At 44.8% G+C, this 18,137-nt stretch overlaps 2 protein-coding genes across 9 annotated transcripts; both read right to left on the bottom strand.

Annotated features, from left to right (window-relative positions):
* Nucleotides 1-143: 143 nt before the first annotated feature.
* On the bottom strand, nucleotides 144-1,726 carry LOC125714700 (glutathione-specific gamma-glutamylcyclotransferase 1-like). The gene is made up of 3 exons (XM_048985563.1): nucleotides 1,113-1,726; nucleotides 917-952; nucleotides 144-710 (listed from the first exon to the last, which is right to left on the bottom strand). Exons 1-3 carry the CDS (start codon nucleotides 1,278-1,280, stop codon nucleotides 327-329), a joined length of 588 nt encoding a protein of 195 aa, XP_048841520.1. The 5' UTR covers nucleotides 1,281-1,726; the 3' UTR covers nucleotides 144-326.
* A 5,927-nt stretch (nucleotides 1,727-7,653) lies between these two features.
* Nucleotides 7,654-16,510, bottom strand: LOC125715131 (delta-like protein 4). 8 transcript variants are annotated; one of them, XR_007383937.1, is made up of 11 exons: nucleotides 16,022-16,421; nucleotides 15,627-15,887; nucleotides 15,330-15,387; nucleotides 14,575-14,838; nucleotides 13,409-13,469; nucleotides 13,053-13,282; nucleotides 11,898-12,067; nucleotides 10,797-11,016; nucleotides 9,376-10,157; nucleotides 8,992-9,100; nucleotides 7,654-8,617 (listed from the first exon to the last, which is right to left on the bottom strand). XR_007383937.1 is itself a non-coding variant. In XM_048986397.1 (11 exons), exons 1-11 carry the CDS (start codon nucleotides 16,469-16,471, stop codon nucleotides 8,612-8,614), a joined length of 2,178 nt encoding a protein of 725 aa, XP_048842354.1. In that variant the 5' UTR covers nucleotides 16,472-16,510; the 3' UTR covers nucleotides 7,654-8,611. The 8 variants fall into 8 exon arrangements, 7 of the variants coding, with proteins under 7 accessions (XP_048842354.1, XP_048842353.1, XP_048842355.1 ...); XM_048986397.1 differs by having other exon boundaries at nucleotides 8,992-9,121; nucleotides 9,428-10,157; nucleotides 15,627-15,742; nucleotides 16,279-16,510; XM_048986396.1 differs by having other exon boundaries at nucleotides 8,992-9,121; nucleotides 9,428-10,157.
* Between the last annotated feature and the right edge of the window lie 1,627 nt (nucleotides 16,511-18,137).

Genomic DNA, 18,137 nt, shown 5'->3' with positions numbered 1-18,137 from the left:
CAGTGGCGTTCTTAAAGGCCTATATTTTGATTAATTTCAACACCAAATGAATCACAGCTGGCAAGCAAAACAAACCCAGGTCACCAAAGTGGTGAACAGCATTTGTAGGACGCAGGCAGAAAATAGAAGCAGACGTATAGTGATCATGTGGAAACACTTTATTGACACTTTCTTCCATTAGATATGTGCACACAGATGCCATAGTAGACACTCAGCATCAGACTCCACAAAACTGCTGAACAGCACTGACACTGAAGCTACATCACATTCAAGTGCTCAGGGTTACATACATCATGACTATTCTGAAGCACAGCAGTACAGGTTCTCTACTTGAAACCCAAGAGGTAGGGCACCAGGTGTAAGGTGCAGGCCTCGATGGAGAAGAGGTGCCGGTCTTCTACCTCGGGGCACTGCTGCCGCATGAACTGAGCCAGACGGAGGAGATACTCGATGTTGTGTCCGGACTTGCCCTTGCACACTGCGATCTGTGCGGCGATGTCCCTGTGGCCTGCGCGTCCCAGGTAGTTGGCTGCGTCTGCAGTGGCGATGTAGACCAGTGCTCGGTGGCGCGGCTGGCTCTCACCCCGAGGCACAAACTCCACCACCTTGGTGACATATCCACCAAGCACAGCCTCTCTAACATTCAGGTACTTCATGGATTCCTCGATCTGGGAGCCAGTCACTTCGTAAGCCACTCCCCACGTGCAGGCCTACAGAGCAAAGCCGAGCAGAGGTCAGTCAGGAAAGAAGAATCATGCCATATCATATTAAACTTAAACATTTACCTTTACTGTAAATACACTGAATTTGTGAACTCTACAAAAACATGATCTGTGATGAGACTAAATGAAATTATATAAATGCTGCTGTCATGCCATTACGACAACGCCGGAAGGAAAAAAAAAAAACCACTTACGTCATCATCTTCAACCAAAGTCACCACCCGACCAGGCTAGAAAGAGGAACGTCAGAAAAAAATATAAGTATAGCGATGTTTCTCATATTCATTTAAAGCTTATATTTTAAATGATGTATTTAAACGTCGCTACTGTTAATAATCACATAGTGTAAGATCAATGATTCGCATTGCAGCCATTTTTAAAGCAGCTTACCTTCTCATCGTTTCCACGGTGAAAATTGTCCCCATGCCAAAATCGTCTCTTGTAGCCTTGGATATACCCGACTTTGCTCCTTTTGTATTTAAAATCGGGTTTCCAAACCAAGGAACCGTACCCGAATATCCACAGGCTCTTCTCCGACAGGATGTCTTGAAACTTCATTGTGGTTAGGTTTTACAGATGGGATGATGGAGTACAGTACAGACTAGATGGTAAATTCAAGGTGCTGAATATTTCCTTCGATCGAGCAGTAGTGGTATTGGATGGCTCGCAGAAATACCGCGGACGGTATTTGAGCCTAACTGCTGAGCAGTTTTAGCGGTGCAGCTTTGCCTTGTACGATGCATGCCGATGCAATAGTGTTACCGCATTTTCCAACTACAGAATCATTTTGATCTCTAATTCGAGCAAAAAAATAATTACAAGAGTAATAACTGTTACTATCCAACCGCTTACACCAGTTACCAGTAACTAGATAAATCTTAAGCGATTACAATCTCCCCTACTGCCATCTATTCGGTCTTAACTTAAGACAACGTACACTAAACGTTACACGCCTTCAATATGAAGGATTCCACCGTCTCTCTTTGCGGCTGGTTTGAGATGTCCCGTTATATATACGGGTTCCGCATAGCGTGTGAAGCCTGCTTAAAGTTACAACCAATCATATTACAGAAATTGAGGTGAGGAAGCAATTTTAACCAATAAAAAACCTCTATCAACCGAGTACAGCGCGTTCCAAGGATTTTAAGTATTTCTATTGGGCAAACCCTGGCAAACGAAACATGAGCATATGACGGCATTACTGGTAAAATCAAGTGTCAATCAAAATAGCTCGTTCTTGATTGGATCGCAAGACTGTCATTTATAATTCTTTCGCAATCGGCTGATGCAACAAGACGCAGTGTTTCAGTCAGTGAAAAGCAGGCAACGACCTGAAGTATTGCATCAGTTGATTTTACTGCAGTCTGCGATGGGCTGCTCCCCCTCATCCTGGGTTGTTCCCTGTCTCGTGCCCATTGCTTCCGGGATAGGCTCCGGACCCCCTGCGACCCAGTAGGATAAGCGGTTTGGAAAATGAATGGATGGATGTTATCAAATACGTAATAATATTACGTGTATAATGGAATTTAATAAAACACTGCAGTGTACTACATTGATGGATGAGCGAATATTAATATTTAATGGTACAAATGGAAATCTAAGTTTCTAAATACTTGTAGATAAATTGAAAGCAACTTCAAATGTGTGGTAAAATGGTTCTAAACCGAAACATGGTATTTTCGTATGGAAATTCTTTGAAATACAACTATATTATGTGTATATTAAAACGACAAACACAGGTATGATGGTTTAATAAGACATCGTAATTATAGTGTAGTGACATATAAATCTTAATAGCTAAATGAAGTTCGATTGTAGCAAGTCCCACTGGTCCTGTTATATTTAATGTTTTTGTGCAAACAGCTAAAATGTTATTCATTTGTAAATGGTTACAAACGACGTAGGTTGTGTATGTTCTGAAGCAGAGTATGCTCTGTTGTCGGCTGGAAAACACGTCGATCCGTGTTTTGTTTTGTAATATTTGCTGAGGTGCTTCCAAATTCCAAACAGAGCTGTCCAGTAGCTGCTGCATTATAGTAAAAGAATTACTATTATAACATCTACTGTTCTATTTCTCGGTTGGAAAAAAAATGACTGGTTTTAAGAGAGTAAACGGGTAGTTAGGTTGTTGCAGGGGAGTGGGAGAGGTAGGCAGTGTAACTAAAATGGAGGCAGAAGGGTCACTGTTGGGGCACTTGAGCAAGGCCTGAACTGCAGAAACTGACCAGGGTATATGTCAAATGGCTGGCCGCTCACTCTCATATAATAAAAACATGTTTTATTACGGCTACCTTCAGGCTCATAGCAGCACTTGTGTTTTAATTATTGTTAAGGGGTCCTGAATCGTACGAGCTGCCTCAGCGGTGCCTGTCAAAATTGTAGCGGTAAGTATAGTGACCATTAGGCCCATCTGATGGAGTGAATAGAAGGATGAAGCCAACGAAAAGGCAAAAAAACAAGTACCTTTATTCAAAAACCAAACGATGTGAGTAGGCTATCCCTTACTTGTTGCCTGTTTAACTTACAACAGGCTAAATATTAATGCCTTTCTAGGGTATCGATGTTATGCTAATGTTAAAATTAGTGCTGTCAGCGTTAATGTGTTATGGCAGTTTTGACGCAGATTAATCTGAGTCCGTCGTAATCGAGCGGGCATAGCAACGTTTCGTTAGGAAAATGAGCGAACAGACGTCCGTTCTGTTTACAGTTTTATGTAAATATGTTGTTAACGTGTTTGCAAGGCACCAAATGGAGAGTGAATTATTTCAGTTTTATTATTTAATTGTTTTTTGTACATTCTATTTTCTCAAAGAATTAGTATGCTGAAAATCAGTTAATGTTTAAATAAAACGTGTTTTGCATAAGTCATAAGGATTTGGTTGGTGATTGATTGGCACACTAACAAACGAAAGATTTATCCTGTATGGGTAGCGTTTATCAGATAGGACTTTGTTGACGGTGTTCATTGTCATTTTTATTTTTATTGTTTTTTTATTGCAAACCATTGGCCTAAATTACACAAATAGACTAATTAAGCACCAGTTAAGGCCTTTATTGAACGTGTAAGCACTAATTCTAATTACAGTACAGTTGAAATGTTGACAGCTTGGTTTAGCCTGATGCATCAGCTTCTTTCACATCATTTCACTTTGTGAACCCTAGTCATTGACGTGTTCACTACACAGTGGCACATACTTTCCACTTCAGCCAATCAATACAGTTTGGTTGTGATATGTGCTGGAGTACATAGTTTGAATTCAGCGTTACTGCTTTCAGCTCTCCCTCTGCTGATTGGCCCGGCTCCCTGACGCAATTACTAGAGGTGAATGAAATTCAGTGGCACTTCCCTGGCTAAACTTGGTCCCCCCCTATAATTCAGGGCCAGCCCTGAGTGTTCTGGCTCCCTAGTCAAGATTCTGCCGAGCGCCCCCACCCACCGGCAGAAAAGAAATTTTGTCCGGTTACATCCCCTCTACCCTTTCAAAAAATACCTGAAGACCCGTCTGTCCTTGGAATTCCTCTGCCAACCTGATTGTTCCTTGAATGCTCTTATGCTGTGGTTACTGGTCCTTGGTCCTGCTCCAGGCCTGTTTACACCTCTGCTTGGGCTTTCATTGGAAGCTCAACATAACCATACTTAAGTCTTGTTGATCCCTGGACAGAATTTGCGTGTGTAATATGCTATTTCCCTTACTTGTATGTCGCTTTGTACAAAACTGTCTGCTAAATATGTAAATGTAAATAATAAAGTAATAATAATTTTTCTACAACCACTTTTCACATGGGAGGGGGCACCCTGGACACCAGTCCATCTCAGGGCATGCACTCACAATCACATACTATTTCAAGTGTTATTGGGTTTTTTGAAAATATGTGTCATTAAGTGTGGGATGTTTCCATGCTAGCCATAAACACAAATAACAATGTTGTGTTATTAACTATATGCACACATTTCAGGAAGAAAATGTGACCCTTTTGCTGTTTATGAAAGAATTTCCTGAATGAAAGGCTTTTGGAATTACAGCATTGAGAAGCAGTGCATGAGGAAAAACAGTCAAGCCAGTGTGCTCTGCGCTTTAATCGGAACGGATGCAGAAAGTTATGTCACGCAGTGGCAAACAGGATACTGTGATTGTAACACAATGAAAATGCTTGACTGTGTGCTGGGAACCCAATGGCCAGGGCTGCCTCGGTCAGGAACGCTTGCCGTCTGCGGATGGGCGCTGGGGCTGCCTCGGTCAGGAACGCTTGCCATCTGCGGATGGGCGCTGGGGCTGCCTCGGTCAGGAACGCTTGTCGTCTGCGGATGGGCGCTGGGGCTGCCTCGGTCAGGAACGCTTGTCGTCTGCGGATGGGCGCTGGGGCTGCCTCGGTCAGGAACGCTTGTCGTCTGCGGATGGGCGCTGGGGCTGCCTCGGTCAGGAATGCTTGACCTTTATGGATGGGCGCTGGGGCTGCCTCAGTCAGGAACGCTTGCCGTCTGCGGATGGGCGCTGGGGCTGCCTCGGTCAGGAACGCTTGTCGTCTGCGGATGGGCGCTGGGGCTGCCTCGGTCAGGAACGCTTGTCGTCTGCGGATGGGCGCTGGGGCTGCCTCGGTCAGGAATGCTTGACCTTTATGGATGGGCGCTGGGGCTGCCTCGGTCAGGAATGCTTGACCTTTATGGATGGGCGCTGGGGCTGCCTCAGTCAGGAACGCTTGCCGTCTGCGGATGGGCGCTGGGGCTGCCTCGGTCAGGAACGCTTGTCGTCTGCGGATGGGCGCTGGGGCTGCCTCGGTCAGGAACGCTTGCTGTCTGCGGATGGGCGCTGGGGCTGCCTCGGTCAGGAACGCTTGTCGTCTGCGGATGGGCGCTGGGGCTGCCTCGGTCAGGAACGCTTGCCGTCTGCGGATGGGCGCTGGGGCTGCCTCGGTCAGGAACGCTTGTCGTCTGCGGATGGGCGCTGGGGCTGCCTCGGTCAGGAACGCTTGCCGTCTGCGGATGGGCGCTGGGGCAGGCCACAGCCCAGCTTCCTCACAAAATGTGCGGCCGAGTGTGCGAGGCCTCCTTCATACACAGAAACTCAGGGAACTTAGAATAAACAGGATGTGTGAACTGAGCTTCTGGATTTATTGCCTCTAAAATTAGTTTTGCTGCCCCTCTTGGCACATTTTCTCTGTTTGCAAAATATCTTGAAAATCAACTAGATAGTAAGATTCAAATGAACTTCTTAATAGTTTATTTTGGTTTGTCAAATAGTTGAATTTATTGCCGTTTTTATGAATTGTTCTTCATAGGAGGAGACTTTGTTCTTGCATTTAAAGAGCCAAATGCTGAAACTGCTTCAAATTCCAAAAGCATTGTGTCACACCCTCGTAAGCTTACCAGCTGATCAGCGGAGATCGGATGCACCTGGGGATGACTGCTTTAAGAGCTCACCCCACTGCGAGGTATTGTTGATTCCATAGCGACATGCTGAGTGATTCTCTCTTGTCCTCCGTGCGGACCTGACCCAGCCTCCCTGTTGTGCTCCTATTCATGTCTCAACTCCCCGGATCCCCGCCGTGTCTAATTCCCCCTCATGTGCCTTCTTTGTCAGACTGTCCCGCCTGGCTTCCTCAACCCTACACCCTCTACTCAGACCACGATCTGACTCGCTGATTCTGTCTGTTTGCCCTTCCTTTAATGAACCTTTAATAAATCAGCAAATCAATCTTAACCATAAAAGAGCACTGAAATTCTGGTTTACAGTTATACACGATGGATGTGTCTTATCAGCTTCTGTAAGTAGTGCTATGATTGTGACAATGTGTCACACCACAGAACACTTTAATGAGTGTTCTGTGGTGTGACACATTGTCACAATCATAGCACTACTTACAGAAGCTGATAAGACACATCCATCGTGTATAACTGTAAACCAGAATTTCAGTGCTCTTTTATGGTTAAGATTGATTTGCTGATTTATACTTGTTTCTTCAAAATGAAAAAATCATTATTTGGTCCATTAATAGCTTAATGCATAAGTTTCTGCAGATAGTTCAGAGGACACCAGCTCATCTGTGAAGGGGCTGTGTGCTGCAGTGATGGGGCTGCATGTTGCACAGGAGGGACTGTGTGCTGCAGTGATGGGGCTGCATGTTGCACAGGAGGGACTGTGTGCTGCAGTGATGGGGCTGCATGTTGCACAGGAGGGACGGTGTGCTGCATTGTAGGGGCTGCATGTTGCACAGGAGGGACTGTGTGCTGCATTGATGGGGCTGCATGTTACACAGGAGGGGATGCGTGCTGCATTGAAGGGGCTGCGTGTTGCACAGGAGGGACTGCATGCTGCATTGAAGGGGCTGCATGTTGCACAGGAGGGACTGCGTGCTGCATTGAAGGGGCTGCATGTTGCACAGGAGGGACTGCGTGCTGCATTGAAGGGGCTGCATGTTGCACAGGAGGGACTGCGTGTTTCATTGAAGGGGCTGCATGTTGCACAGGAGAGACTGCATGCTGCATTGAAGGGGCTGCATGTTGCACAGGAGAGACTGCGTGCTGCATTGAAGGGGCTGCATGTTGCACAGGAGAGACTGCGTGCTGCATTGAAGGGGCTGCATGTTGCACAGGAGAGACTGCGTGCTGCATTGAAGGGGGCTGCATGTTGCGCAGGAGGGGATGCGTGCTGCATTTAAGGGGCTGCATGTTGCACAGGAGGGACTGCGTGCTGCATTGAAGGGCCTGCATGTTGCACAGGAGGGACTGCATGCTGCATTGAAGGGGCTGCATGTTGCACAGGAGGGACTGCGTGCTGCATTGAATGGGCTGCATGTTGCACAGGAGGGACTGCGTGTTTCAATGAAGGGGCTGCATGTTGTACAGGAGGGACTGCGTGCTGCATTGAAGGGGCCACTAAACTCATAGTCCAAGAATTACAACACAAAAAAAGAATGACACTTTTCCAGAGCATGAGATTGAATAGTTTGAAATAATAGCATTTACATTTGACACTTGTTCCTTATAAACAGGCACTACGTACAAAGTCATCCGTGAAAACACTGCTTTAGTACTGAAATAAAATTACAGTCTTACATGGAACAACACCTGACTGAGTCACATCCAACTTCTGAGGTGTATAGTAAATAATACACACTGATCAAGAGATGCCTGAAAGCGAAAGCAGCAGGATGTTAGCGGGTAACAACGTAGAGTAACAGGTGCAGGGCAGAGCTGCCAGCCATATAATGACCCACAGTCCATGTCTAACCTGTAATGTACACGCAATGGACAGCTACAGTATCGAGATACACCCAAACTGATTTGAGTGCAGTGGGCTTGGTCGCATATCCAAACGCAAGTCAATGCAAGGCTGTATTACATTTTTATTAGCTAGTGACTGAAGTGCTTACAGGCTGCACCTTGATTTCTTTAAGGTCGCTATCATCTTTCAGGCTGCAGTATTTAAACTGTCTTGCATATGATCCATGAAAAGCAGGGAAACTGAGCATTATAAGTGTTTGATTTATTCATATAAAGTGTAAAATATGGGTAGCTATCCATATTATTTACTTAGACCTCATACTTTATTAACCATATATTTGATTAAACAGTTTATTGTGTTACAATTTTGCATAGGAGGGGTTCATAATCAGCGACATCTCTGTTAGTGCTGTGATCCTGTTGGTTTTCCATGGCTGATCGTTGGGCCAAAATCACCCAAATAAATGTTCTTGTTTAGTCTCTGGGACATTTTTGTCCATGAATAAATCACGTCACCTCAACGTGACACATGTCCATTCTCTTCGGTCCTTAAGAGCAGCGACACAATATTAAGTCCAACATCTCCAGCATATACAGTATCTGCACTCGCACATGTAAACAGATCTGAGGGCCGTCGCCTTGGTGCCTCTTCTGTTCAGTCCTGAGTTTAAACCTGAAGAAAGGGAGTGGAAGCAGTGTGTCACAACGGATCAGGAAGCACCACATACATAAGAGTACAAGTGACCCTTTTTATCCACCAAGCAGTAAATAGAATCGGTGGGGGTGTCACAGTGAGGCCTGTCTGTGGCAGAGGAGGACCAAAATGGTGGGCCTGCCCCCCCACCTTCCTACAGAGGCCTGCCTGACAACAGTCATGAGAACGTAAGTGAAGGACTTCAGGAAAAAAATAATAGCTCTTATTTTACAAATTGCAAGAGAAACCTTGTTTACATAGTAATGTTTCAGTAGCTTTTCTCCAACAAAAATAAATCTGGCTCCTACTCAGGTTTTTGCAGAAAAATATTTAGAGGACAAGGTCATATTCACCTCAGTTACTGTAAAACACCGGTTACTCCTGTCTGCTATTAAAAACAGAGCCTGGTATGTTGACTCTCCAGGGGAGCATATTGTTGATATTTTACACTTTGGCGTCTCGCTGCAATCAGAAATCACATCACTGTGGGTCAAAGTGAAAACACACGACACAGATTTTTATTGCACACTGCAGTTGTGCTTAGCAGAAAGTAACAGAACTGCAATGTTCACACACACATTTAATGTCCATTTCTCCAGTCAATGTTAACATCACTTAAAGGTCATGTAACCTCAAGATATTGGATCTTTTTCTGAAGTCAAAGAAATTACAATTTTTTCTTTTATGTTTGGCCAACTGTTCCCATTTCTACAAAAACACTTACTAGACGTACTTACAGTTCACACGGTGGGACTCTTCTGGAACAGTTTCCTGTAAGAATCCTCTTACCTGTACATTCTACTTAAAGATATTTTCCCTGCTATCCTTCTTTCATTGATCTGTCTCTTTTCACCGGCTTCCCAGTCATCCTTGAAGTCTTTAGCGGACTTGTAGTCCAAGTGGTAGCTGCTGTGTCTTTGGTTGCATTTCCCCTGAGTGTGACCCTCCTCGACAGCGACCTTCTCATTGGTTTTCTTCAGCTGAAGGGAGGGTATCAGGTTGTCCCTGTCCACATGAGGCACGTTGTTCACAGTATCGCCGTCACGTCTCTCCCCATTTCGCTGCCGGTGGATTTTGTTCAGTGCGACAGCCACCATGCATAACAGCAGCAGCAGGATCACCAGCCCAACTCCCATGGACATGGCCACCCACTGGAGGGCGCTCCTGGGCTCTTCTTGGCTAGGAGCGAGGGGCAGGGTCATGACGTGGTACTGGCAGTGGGGGCCAGTGTAGTGGGTGGGGCAGACGCAGGATGGTGATTGGCCGGTGCTGTTGCCAAGACAGGTGCCACCGTGGAGGCAGGGCTGGGCGACACACGGCTCGGTGGGCGTGTCACAGCGGCGGCCCGTGTGCCCAGGGGGGCAGGTGCAGCTGTAGTCCTTGGCATAAGGCACGCAGGTGCCCCCATTAGCACAGGGGCTTCCATTGCACCAGTTGGTGTTGATCTCGCAGCGAGGACCCTTGAATCCTGCCGGACAACCACATACAGGCCGGCCGCTCTGAAGGACGCACCAGCCACCTGGGGGGAACAAGACCCCTTGTTACCCTGTGGTCACATAGTGCTTTAATGCTAGTCTCCATGAAGTGGGCAGAAAATGCATATATATCGCAGTTAATATAAGTTATGGTCTTACACTAATGACTCATAATCACTAATAACCCGTGATAGTTCCTGCTGTAGATGGACCCATGTTTGTTTCTGAAAATGGCTTCTCAGCCAGCGCATGCAGCGGCACACCTGCAGGAAATGTGGCTGCCGCTGACGCAGTTCTCTCCCCAGAGGAACTTCCCCAGTTACATATTAAGCTTCCCCTCATGGGCCCTACGCATAATAGCAGCCCTAAGTGGTCAGGCCAAGCTGGTCACGTGAGGATTGCTCTGCTCAGAGAGCGGAAGGACGCACACGGGGAGAGTGGCCCCTTCTGAGGGCTTATAGAGAGCCGGTTGGACCAGCATCAGCCCAAGGAGACCTTGGGGAGAGAAAAACATGAAAGGGTAACAGGATTCAGAACAGGCGTTAGTGGTCTGGCCGGGTGTACAGAGGGTGACAAAAAGCAGACCACACCAATTCATACGTTTAGCCATGCACAAGGGACGTGTCATCTGAACGGATTTGCCGCTATGGTAAGTATGCTGTGAGAGGCCCTGGCCTGCTTACCATTGGCACATGGCAGCGATGAGCACCGGTCCAGCCTCCTCTCACAGTTGAGCCCGGTGAAGCCCCATGGGCACTCGCAGACATAACCCCGCCCACCCTGCTTGTCCCTGCACCTCCCACTGTGGAAGCAGGGGACATCGGCACAAGTGAGCAGCCGGTACTGGCAGTGGGCCCCATCCGTGCCTCTTGGACAGATGCACCGGTAGCCATCTTCCAGGTCCTGCGTGCAAAAAAAACCCGCCAGTGTCAGGGCCGTGAATAGTCTGTAAAATGACAGCAAGTATATCCAGCAGGAGGGTAGAAGTGTCCACTGGGGTGTAGAGGTGTCCAGTGGGGTACAGAGATGTCCACATTGCATCAAGTAACTAGCCAAGTCCCCCAAGGCTCTGTTCTTGGTCCTCTCCATTTCACTCTTTACATGAGCTCTCAGTCTCATGGCTTCTCCTATCACTGCTATGCCAAGGACATCTCAGTCTACTCGACCTTCTCTCCTGTTGACACCACAGTCTATGCTCAGGTATCTGCATGCTTAGCTGACAATGCAGGGTAGATGAGGGACCATCACCTCCAACTTAATATCTCCAAGACTGAGCTTCTTGTGCTCCTGACCAACCTAACCGTCCACCATAACAACAATGTTCAGCTTGGATCAACACTATTTCTATAAAGGTCTGCTAGGAACTGAGGGGTGATGACAGATCACCATCTATCCATTGCTGAGCACATTCCAGCGCTCTCCCAATCTTGCAGGTTTTCCCTGTATACCATTTCTGTTTGAGTATGCAGCTCAGCTGCTAGTCCAGGCTACTGCAATTCTCCACTAGCGTGTCTACCAGCTTGTGCTCTCAGACCACTGCAGATGATTCAGAAGGCAGCTGCGTGTCTCATACTCATGCAGCCTCAACGATCCCGTGTCCCATCTCTCCTTATCAGTCTTCATTGGCTCCCTATTAGCGCTCGGATCTGATTCAAGTCCTTGGTGCCAATGCATGCTTCTCCGGTCCTGGCAGAAAGGAAATTCGTCCTTTTGGTTCCTAAAATGCAAATCGCTTTCCGAGAGTTATGAAGGAAAATGGGCTGTAAGTGTGAGCCAACACCCACCGCACACTCCCCCCCATTCTGGCAGGGGCTGCTGCTGCACTCCGGCGCCCCCAGCTGGCAGTCGGCACCGGTGAAGCCAGGTGGGCAGGTGCAGGTGTAGCTGCCCTGGCCTGTGTTCATGCAGGTGGCGCCATTGCGACAGGGCTTATGGTGGGTGCAGTAGTTCAGATCTGCAGATGTGCATGATAACATGTGATCTTCCTTGCAGCTCTGACAGACGGAGAGGTGATCAGTGACATTTCCTGGTTCGCCTCTCCCTTATGCTGCATTTATGGCCTTTTCCAAGCACCTGCCTGTGTGCATTAAACATTCAACTGCCACCGCACAGCAGAGGTCAGACTGCAGTGTGAGGGTTTAAATTCCCGTGTCAGACAGAACCCTCCTCTGCAGGCTGCAGACATTTATATATGTATATATATAACCTTGTGGACATTGAAAGAAATTACTTATGTTCCAGAGACTGACAGATCAGATACAGCTCTGGGAAAAAAAAATGAGAGACCACTTCATATTTTTTAAGAATCTGCATTGTTAAATCCTGGTTTATTGCTAGTTCTGCTGGTACAAGGCTATGCTGAGAAGCAGGTTGCTTACAGGTTCAAAGTATCTAAGACACTGAAACAATGTGAAGCAGGAGACACTGGCAATAACCAAAGACCAGCCAGGCAGAGGGAGAAGTGACTTTTTAATGCCTCATAATGCCTCATAAATTGGAGGATGACCTCAAGTGACCTTCAAAAAGAATGGGAAAGTTGTGTGAAGTGCTCAGCTTGGAAAATTCAAAACTGGCTCTTAGAAGCAGGTCTGAAGATTCATAAAACAAGCCCTTCATCAATGAGAAGCAGGGACGAGCCAGGCCAGAGTTTTCGCACACACACACACACACACACACACACATATACACACACACACATACATAAAATTCACAGACGGACACCCATAAATTGAGAAATGAATGAAACGAAGAATTGTGCTGTGGTCTCTTATTTTGTTCCAGAGCTGTATGGGTCATAACTGTTTATTCATGTTATTCTTATATGTCAAATAAGCAGTTGATATGAACACTGTCAATGTTCTCTGCTGTGTTTTGACACACTGATGGTCCTAAGATCAGTCATATCATCAGTACTTAATAAAAGGCCCCTCCCAACTCACCCTGGTCACAGAGGAGCCCCCCCCAGCCCTCCTCACAGTTGCACTGCCAGGGTTGTTGACAGGTGCCGTGTTTACAGGTGGGATACTTCCTGCACTGGTCACAGAGGACGCCCTGCCAGCCATCTCTGCACCTGTTGCCAGAGGGCACCACATCACACCCAAAATTTCCTTTGGTCACTGGGAGGTAAAAGGTGCTGAACATTGTCTTCCTGGGATCTGCAGTCACTGCACTTATAATTTCAGGATTAAGAGAGGAAGGACACAAGTGGCAAGGTTTCATCTGCATGTCCTGTCTATATGGAAGGGGTGAAGCATCGCAGGAAAGGTGTGTCAGAACACACTTAGTGCAAACTTACAGACATTCACCCGGTCTAGAGCAGTTTCCATTTTGCTTGCTGCACCTCTCAAGACAGATTGCTGCAGATGGGGGGGGGGGGGGGGGTGCGTGTGTGAGAGAGAGAGAGAGAGAGAGAGAGGGAGAGAGAGAGAGAAAATATTAAGTTATAAAGTAGTGATAGATGTATAGAGTTGATTCGTCCTGCAGTAACCACAGTTAACTTCAAATGCTTTCAGTTTAGACGGCTCAGTAGTCATCTGTTTTTTTTTTCAGTACAACTTCACCGCCAACCAAGCTGCCATAAAACAAATTAGAAACGTGACCCGTATGAAACAGAAAGCATGTTGTTTATCCCAGCTGAGAGCTGCAATGGACTGTTTCTCATTATTTCCATGTGTAGCTCTACAGAAGACTGGACCTGGTCGTCGACCGTTAGGGGCCCTGTCCTGTTCTGTGGTATTTGCACCTGGTTTTTATTCAATGGACTGAGTAAATAAGCCAAGCTTTTCTGCAGTAATTAATATAATGAATCGTATGTAATAGAGCAGTAGAATAGCAGTTAGAGATGGATATGTGACTGAGCTATTCCACAACCCTGGAGAGGTTCTGCGAGCTTCTGTCTGAATCCATATCAAGCTCACCGGGATGGACTGACCCCCCGGTATGGGTAGGCGGCTCGTCGGGGAGCATTTGAGCAATTTTGGAGCCAACAGACAAATCGGAGAGAATTAAAAATGATCTCTAATGAAAGCAGGAGGGGCCAGCAGTGAAACTCTCCGATCAGGGTGGGGGCGGGAATGAATTTGGTAAAATTCTTCCAATTGGGGTATATCATATTATTATAGATAGAATGGTTTGGGGTGGACATTTAGAGGTGCTACTTAGAAAAAGTGCAGCAGGGAGCCCCTAGCGGGTTGTTTGCCCCCCCCCCCATTCCATCCCTGAAGCCAAACTAGTGAGAAACCCCTGGTAAAAAATGTATATATAATAATAATTATGGCACATCCTTAACTGTGAAGCGTTATAATTAGTGCGATTGGGTGAGCCTGCGTGGGCAAGGAGGCTGTTGAATGGCTCTGCATTTGTGAAATGTCTGTTACCCGGATACCGCATCTAGCACATCACATCTGCCTGCGTGCACTCCGAGTGTGAGCCGCTCCCGTTCACGCCCCCCCATACGCTTACGCTCTACGCAGTACTCTCCCTTCCAGCCCAGAAGGCAGGAAATATAGCCGTCCGCGGTGCAGGTATAGTGGCCGAAGCGGTCGTCTCGGGGGGAGCATTTTCTGGAGCAGCTGTCGCCATAGTAATGCTCGCTGCAGACGAAGCGGTAGGAGTAGCGGAGCTGCATGTGCCTCCCAATCTGCATCTCCTCACGCCACCCATCACCCACATCTAACTTTCTCTGGATAGCAAAGAAGCTTATCAATAACTCAGGGTCATTTGGGCCTGAAAGAGAAAAGAAAATGCAGTTCATTAGGTAATGGATTTGAATTGTAACCAATTTAATCAATATTTTATACTCAAGTCGTTAAAGTCTTTGAGCAATTCGTTCAGTTTGGATTCATTTTTCATTTCCGTTCATTAAATACTTATAAGCCATTAAAATTGAAATCACGGTTGGAATGCAAAAGGTGTAAAATACAGGAAAAGGCGGTCCTAAGATTTTGGCAAGGTTAAGTATTCTCGCCAAAGAACAAATTTCTTTCCCACGCCAAAAATAATTCAAAGGAAGTGCAATTGTTTTTTTCCTAGAACACAGAAGGTCTATGTGACGTACTAGAGGATTATAAGAAAAAGCAGAATAAAAGAATAAAGTAGAAATCTCAAAAAAAAACAATCCACGAAGCACAATCTTGTTGTAAGTCTATACACCGTAAGAAAAGAAATTTCAAACTTCTTGCACAAGTTAAACATATAAAAGTCGTTAAATCACTTACCAGCAGGTACGTCTGTCAAAGGCGAATGCCACGCTTCAATAATTAGAGAAAATGACCCCTAGACGTTGTAAAAGAAACAGAAAAACAAAAGTCTTATGGTGTTCTAAATGCATACTGCAATAAAATTAACTTAAAACACATTGTATGAAAATAGCATGTTTGTTATGAAACAAACGTCAGTAAAACAATGCAAATGACTTCTGCATGATAAAAAAAATCTCGGCTTTATTTGTTTGTTTATTTTTAAGTGAAATCTGAGGGCATTTGAAAATGTCATAATTACATAATGTATCTTACCGGCCATCCGAAATTGAACGGCAAGCGAATCAGCCTGTTTATACTGCCAGCTTCCGTTGCGCTGAACGAGTTTGTCCCCAATACGGGAGTAACGACACTGCCGAAGATACAGTTACCTGGGGACACCACAGTCTGGTAATTCTTCAGGCAAACTCGGAAAAAAGTCCTGCAGTCGGGTTTGCACGTATTGCCATTCGCCAGCAACCCCATATTATTCTTAAACTCAAGAAGATTAAGCTCGAAAACACCGGATTCGAACACCTTCAAAGAAAAGAGCATCATTTAAAGACATTTCGTTAATTCAGAACATAACAGAGACACATTTAGCTTTTCACGTAGGCCTAATACAGATGTTGTAAAACAGCAAACATGCTTCACAATCAACGTCGGTTTACCTGTACTAAAATGATCAGGTTAAATGCAACCGCAAAGGTGAGCCAAGCTGACATCCTGTCCACTTCCCCAGAAAAGACGAGTTTGTCTTAAAAACACCCGAAAGATTATATTCCAGGTCCACGCAGCAAACTTTAAAACTGACAGCAACAGTTTAAGTGGACATATCCATGTTCAACAACAAACATTGTTCATCCAGTTTTAAGTACTTCAGACGATCTGAAATTCCAGTTATTCACATGCGCATACCCAGTCTGACCTTTCTTTTTCCTTATTTTGCGCTCCAAATTATCACAAAGTAGGCGGCCTTTGCACTGTCGAGTATGAAATGTCCTTTGTATTTCTTCAGAAAAACGCACAAAAGCTCCTTGCCGGCGCACAGTCTCTGTAAGCAAACGGCATGTTGCTCTCAGTGGTTTATATGTATATATGCTTTCTGTCTGCGAGCTCATTATATAAATTGTCCATCTGTAAACCCCGCCCACTTTAGATTAACAGCCCCCCCCCCCCAAACACAGACACCCTCACTATTCCAGTAAACTCATTTACGATGTAATATCTCACTGCGTTTTTTGAAAGAAGCAGATGTCTTAACAATTACAGCATCTTTTTGAAGAAAAATAATATGCTAAACACAAGAATAAACGTACAAGGTATAAATAAGCGCACAAATCCACACGAACAAGAGATACGAACATAATAAAATATTAATCGTTCAGGCTTTTACTAGTAACATTTTATTTGCATTTATATAAAATATTGCAACAACAAAAGTGATTAGTAGGAAGTATATTTAAAAAAGTATATAGTTCGTGGTTTTTATGCTACATTAGTCACGACCCTTTTGTTTTTAGACAAATTCTTTCTAATTTCATATTAATAAAGATAATAAAGTAATATCTCACATTACCGAATTAATCGAATCAAATTACCTATAACTTGAATGTATCCGTCGATCAGTCTAATCGCTTATTACGAGGGCCCTAATGGCAATAATAATAATAATAATAATAAGGAGAGGAAATGCAAAGGCGGGTAACCGAATTAGACTTGACTCATTAAAAAGGCATTCTGCTAAATAATGCATAAAAGGCGAGGGCTGCTTCGTTTGTGTGTTAAAAAACAGAACATTGCAAACGACTGTTTTTAATTGCAGTCATGTATCTGACGGACTATCACTGTGGAAAAAAATGTAAGCTCAAATAGTTTTCGGATTTAATGTTTAATTTTTAATGCACAGATGTATTAATGGGGGTGGGGTGTCTGCAATCACAATAAGTGTGTTTCTATCAAAACAGACAGAGAGCTAGATAGCTAAAACTGTTTGTGACGGTATAATAATAATTAAAAAAATAAAATAATAATAATAATAAAAATATTTATTTTTGCCAGGAACAATCTGAAACTACAGTTATCGGCTTAATTCATTCGTTTTGCACCGTTGAAATTTAACCGCTGAGTTATGCCTCTTGGCTGAATTGTCTTGCTGTTGTTCAGCACAAAGGATTTTGATGTCCTGTATAGTACTAGACAGAAGGCTTCCTGTTTGACACGAAAGCTTGATATAACAGTACGTGTCTGTATTGTAGGTAATACGTTTCGTTGCTGTGTTGCTTGTGTAGGGGCCTGCTAAGTGAATTATACAGGTCTGTCATAAACAAGTTACATGCAGCTTCTCTCACTGCAGAGCAAACATCCATTTTGTATATTTATGTTTTGTGGGTTTTCTCGTTGCATCGTCATAGCCCAGGTGACAGGAATCTGTCAACTATGCAATTAACTGCGAAATGCAAAGAAACTCAGAATAAACACTGCAAATTTGAACTAATAAGTGCTGATTTGTATGTTACTATTCAGTAGATGTAAGTTAGCTGTGAATTATGATGCAATTAACATTGTGTGCTATGAAATCATTAATATCCTCCAGTTACATAAATTATGCATAAAGCAGTGATCCACTTAAAAATTGTGAGAACCATTTCCCCAAGCTTCACTGCTTTTAAACATACTCATTCCATGCAGTGAGATTTTCTGTGTAATTGTGTGTGTTATGAAAGTCAATACGAAAGTTCAAACAAGGAGACCTAATGAATGCAAGCGTGTCCTATCACATTGGTC

The sequence above is a fragment of the Brienomyrus brachyistius genome, chromosome 19 (assembly GCF_023856365.1).
Source record: "Brienomyrus brachyistius isolate T26 chromosome 19, BBRACH_0.4, whole genome shotgun sequence".
NCBI classification, from domain to species: domain Eukaryota; kingdom Metazoa; phylum Chordata; class Actinopteri; order Osteoglossiformes; family Mormyridae; genus Brienomyrus; species Brienomyrus brachyistius.
Note: the sequence above shows the minus strand (reverse complement) of the source record. Positions and strands in the feature narration are given on the sequence as shown.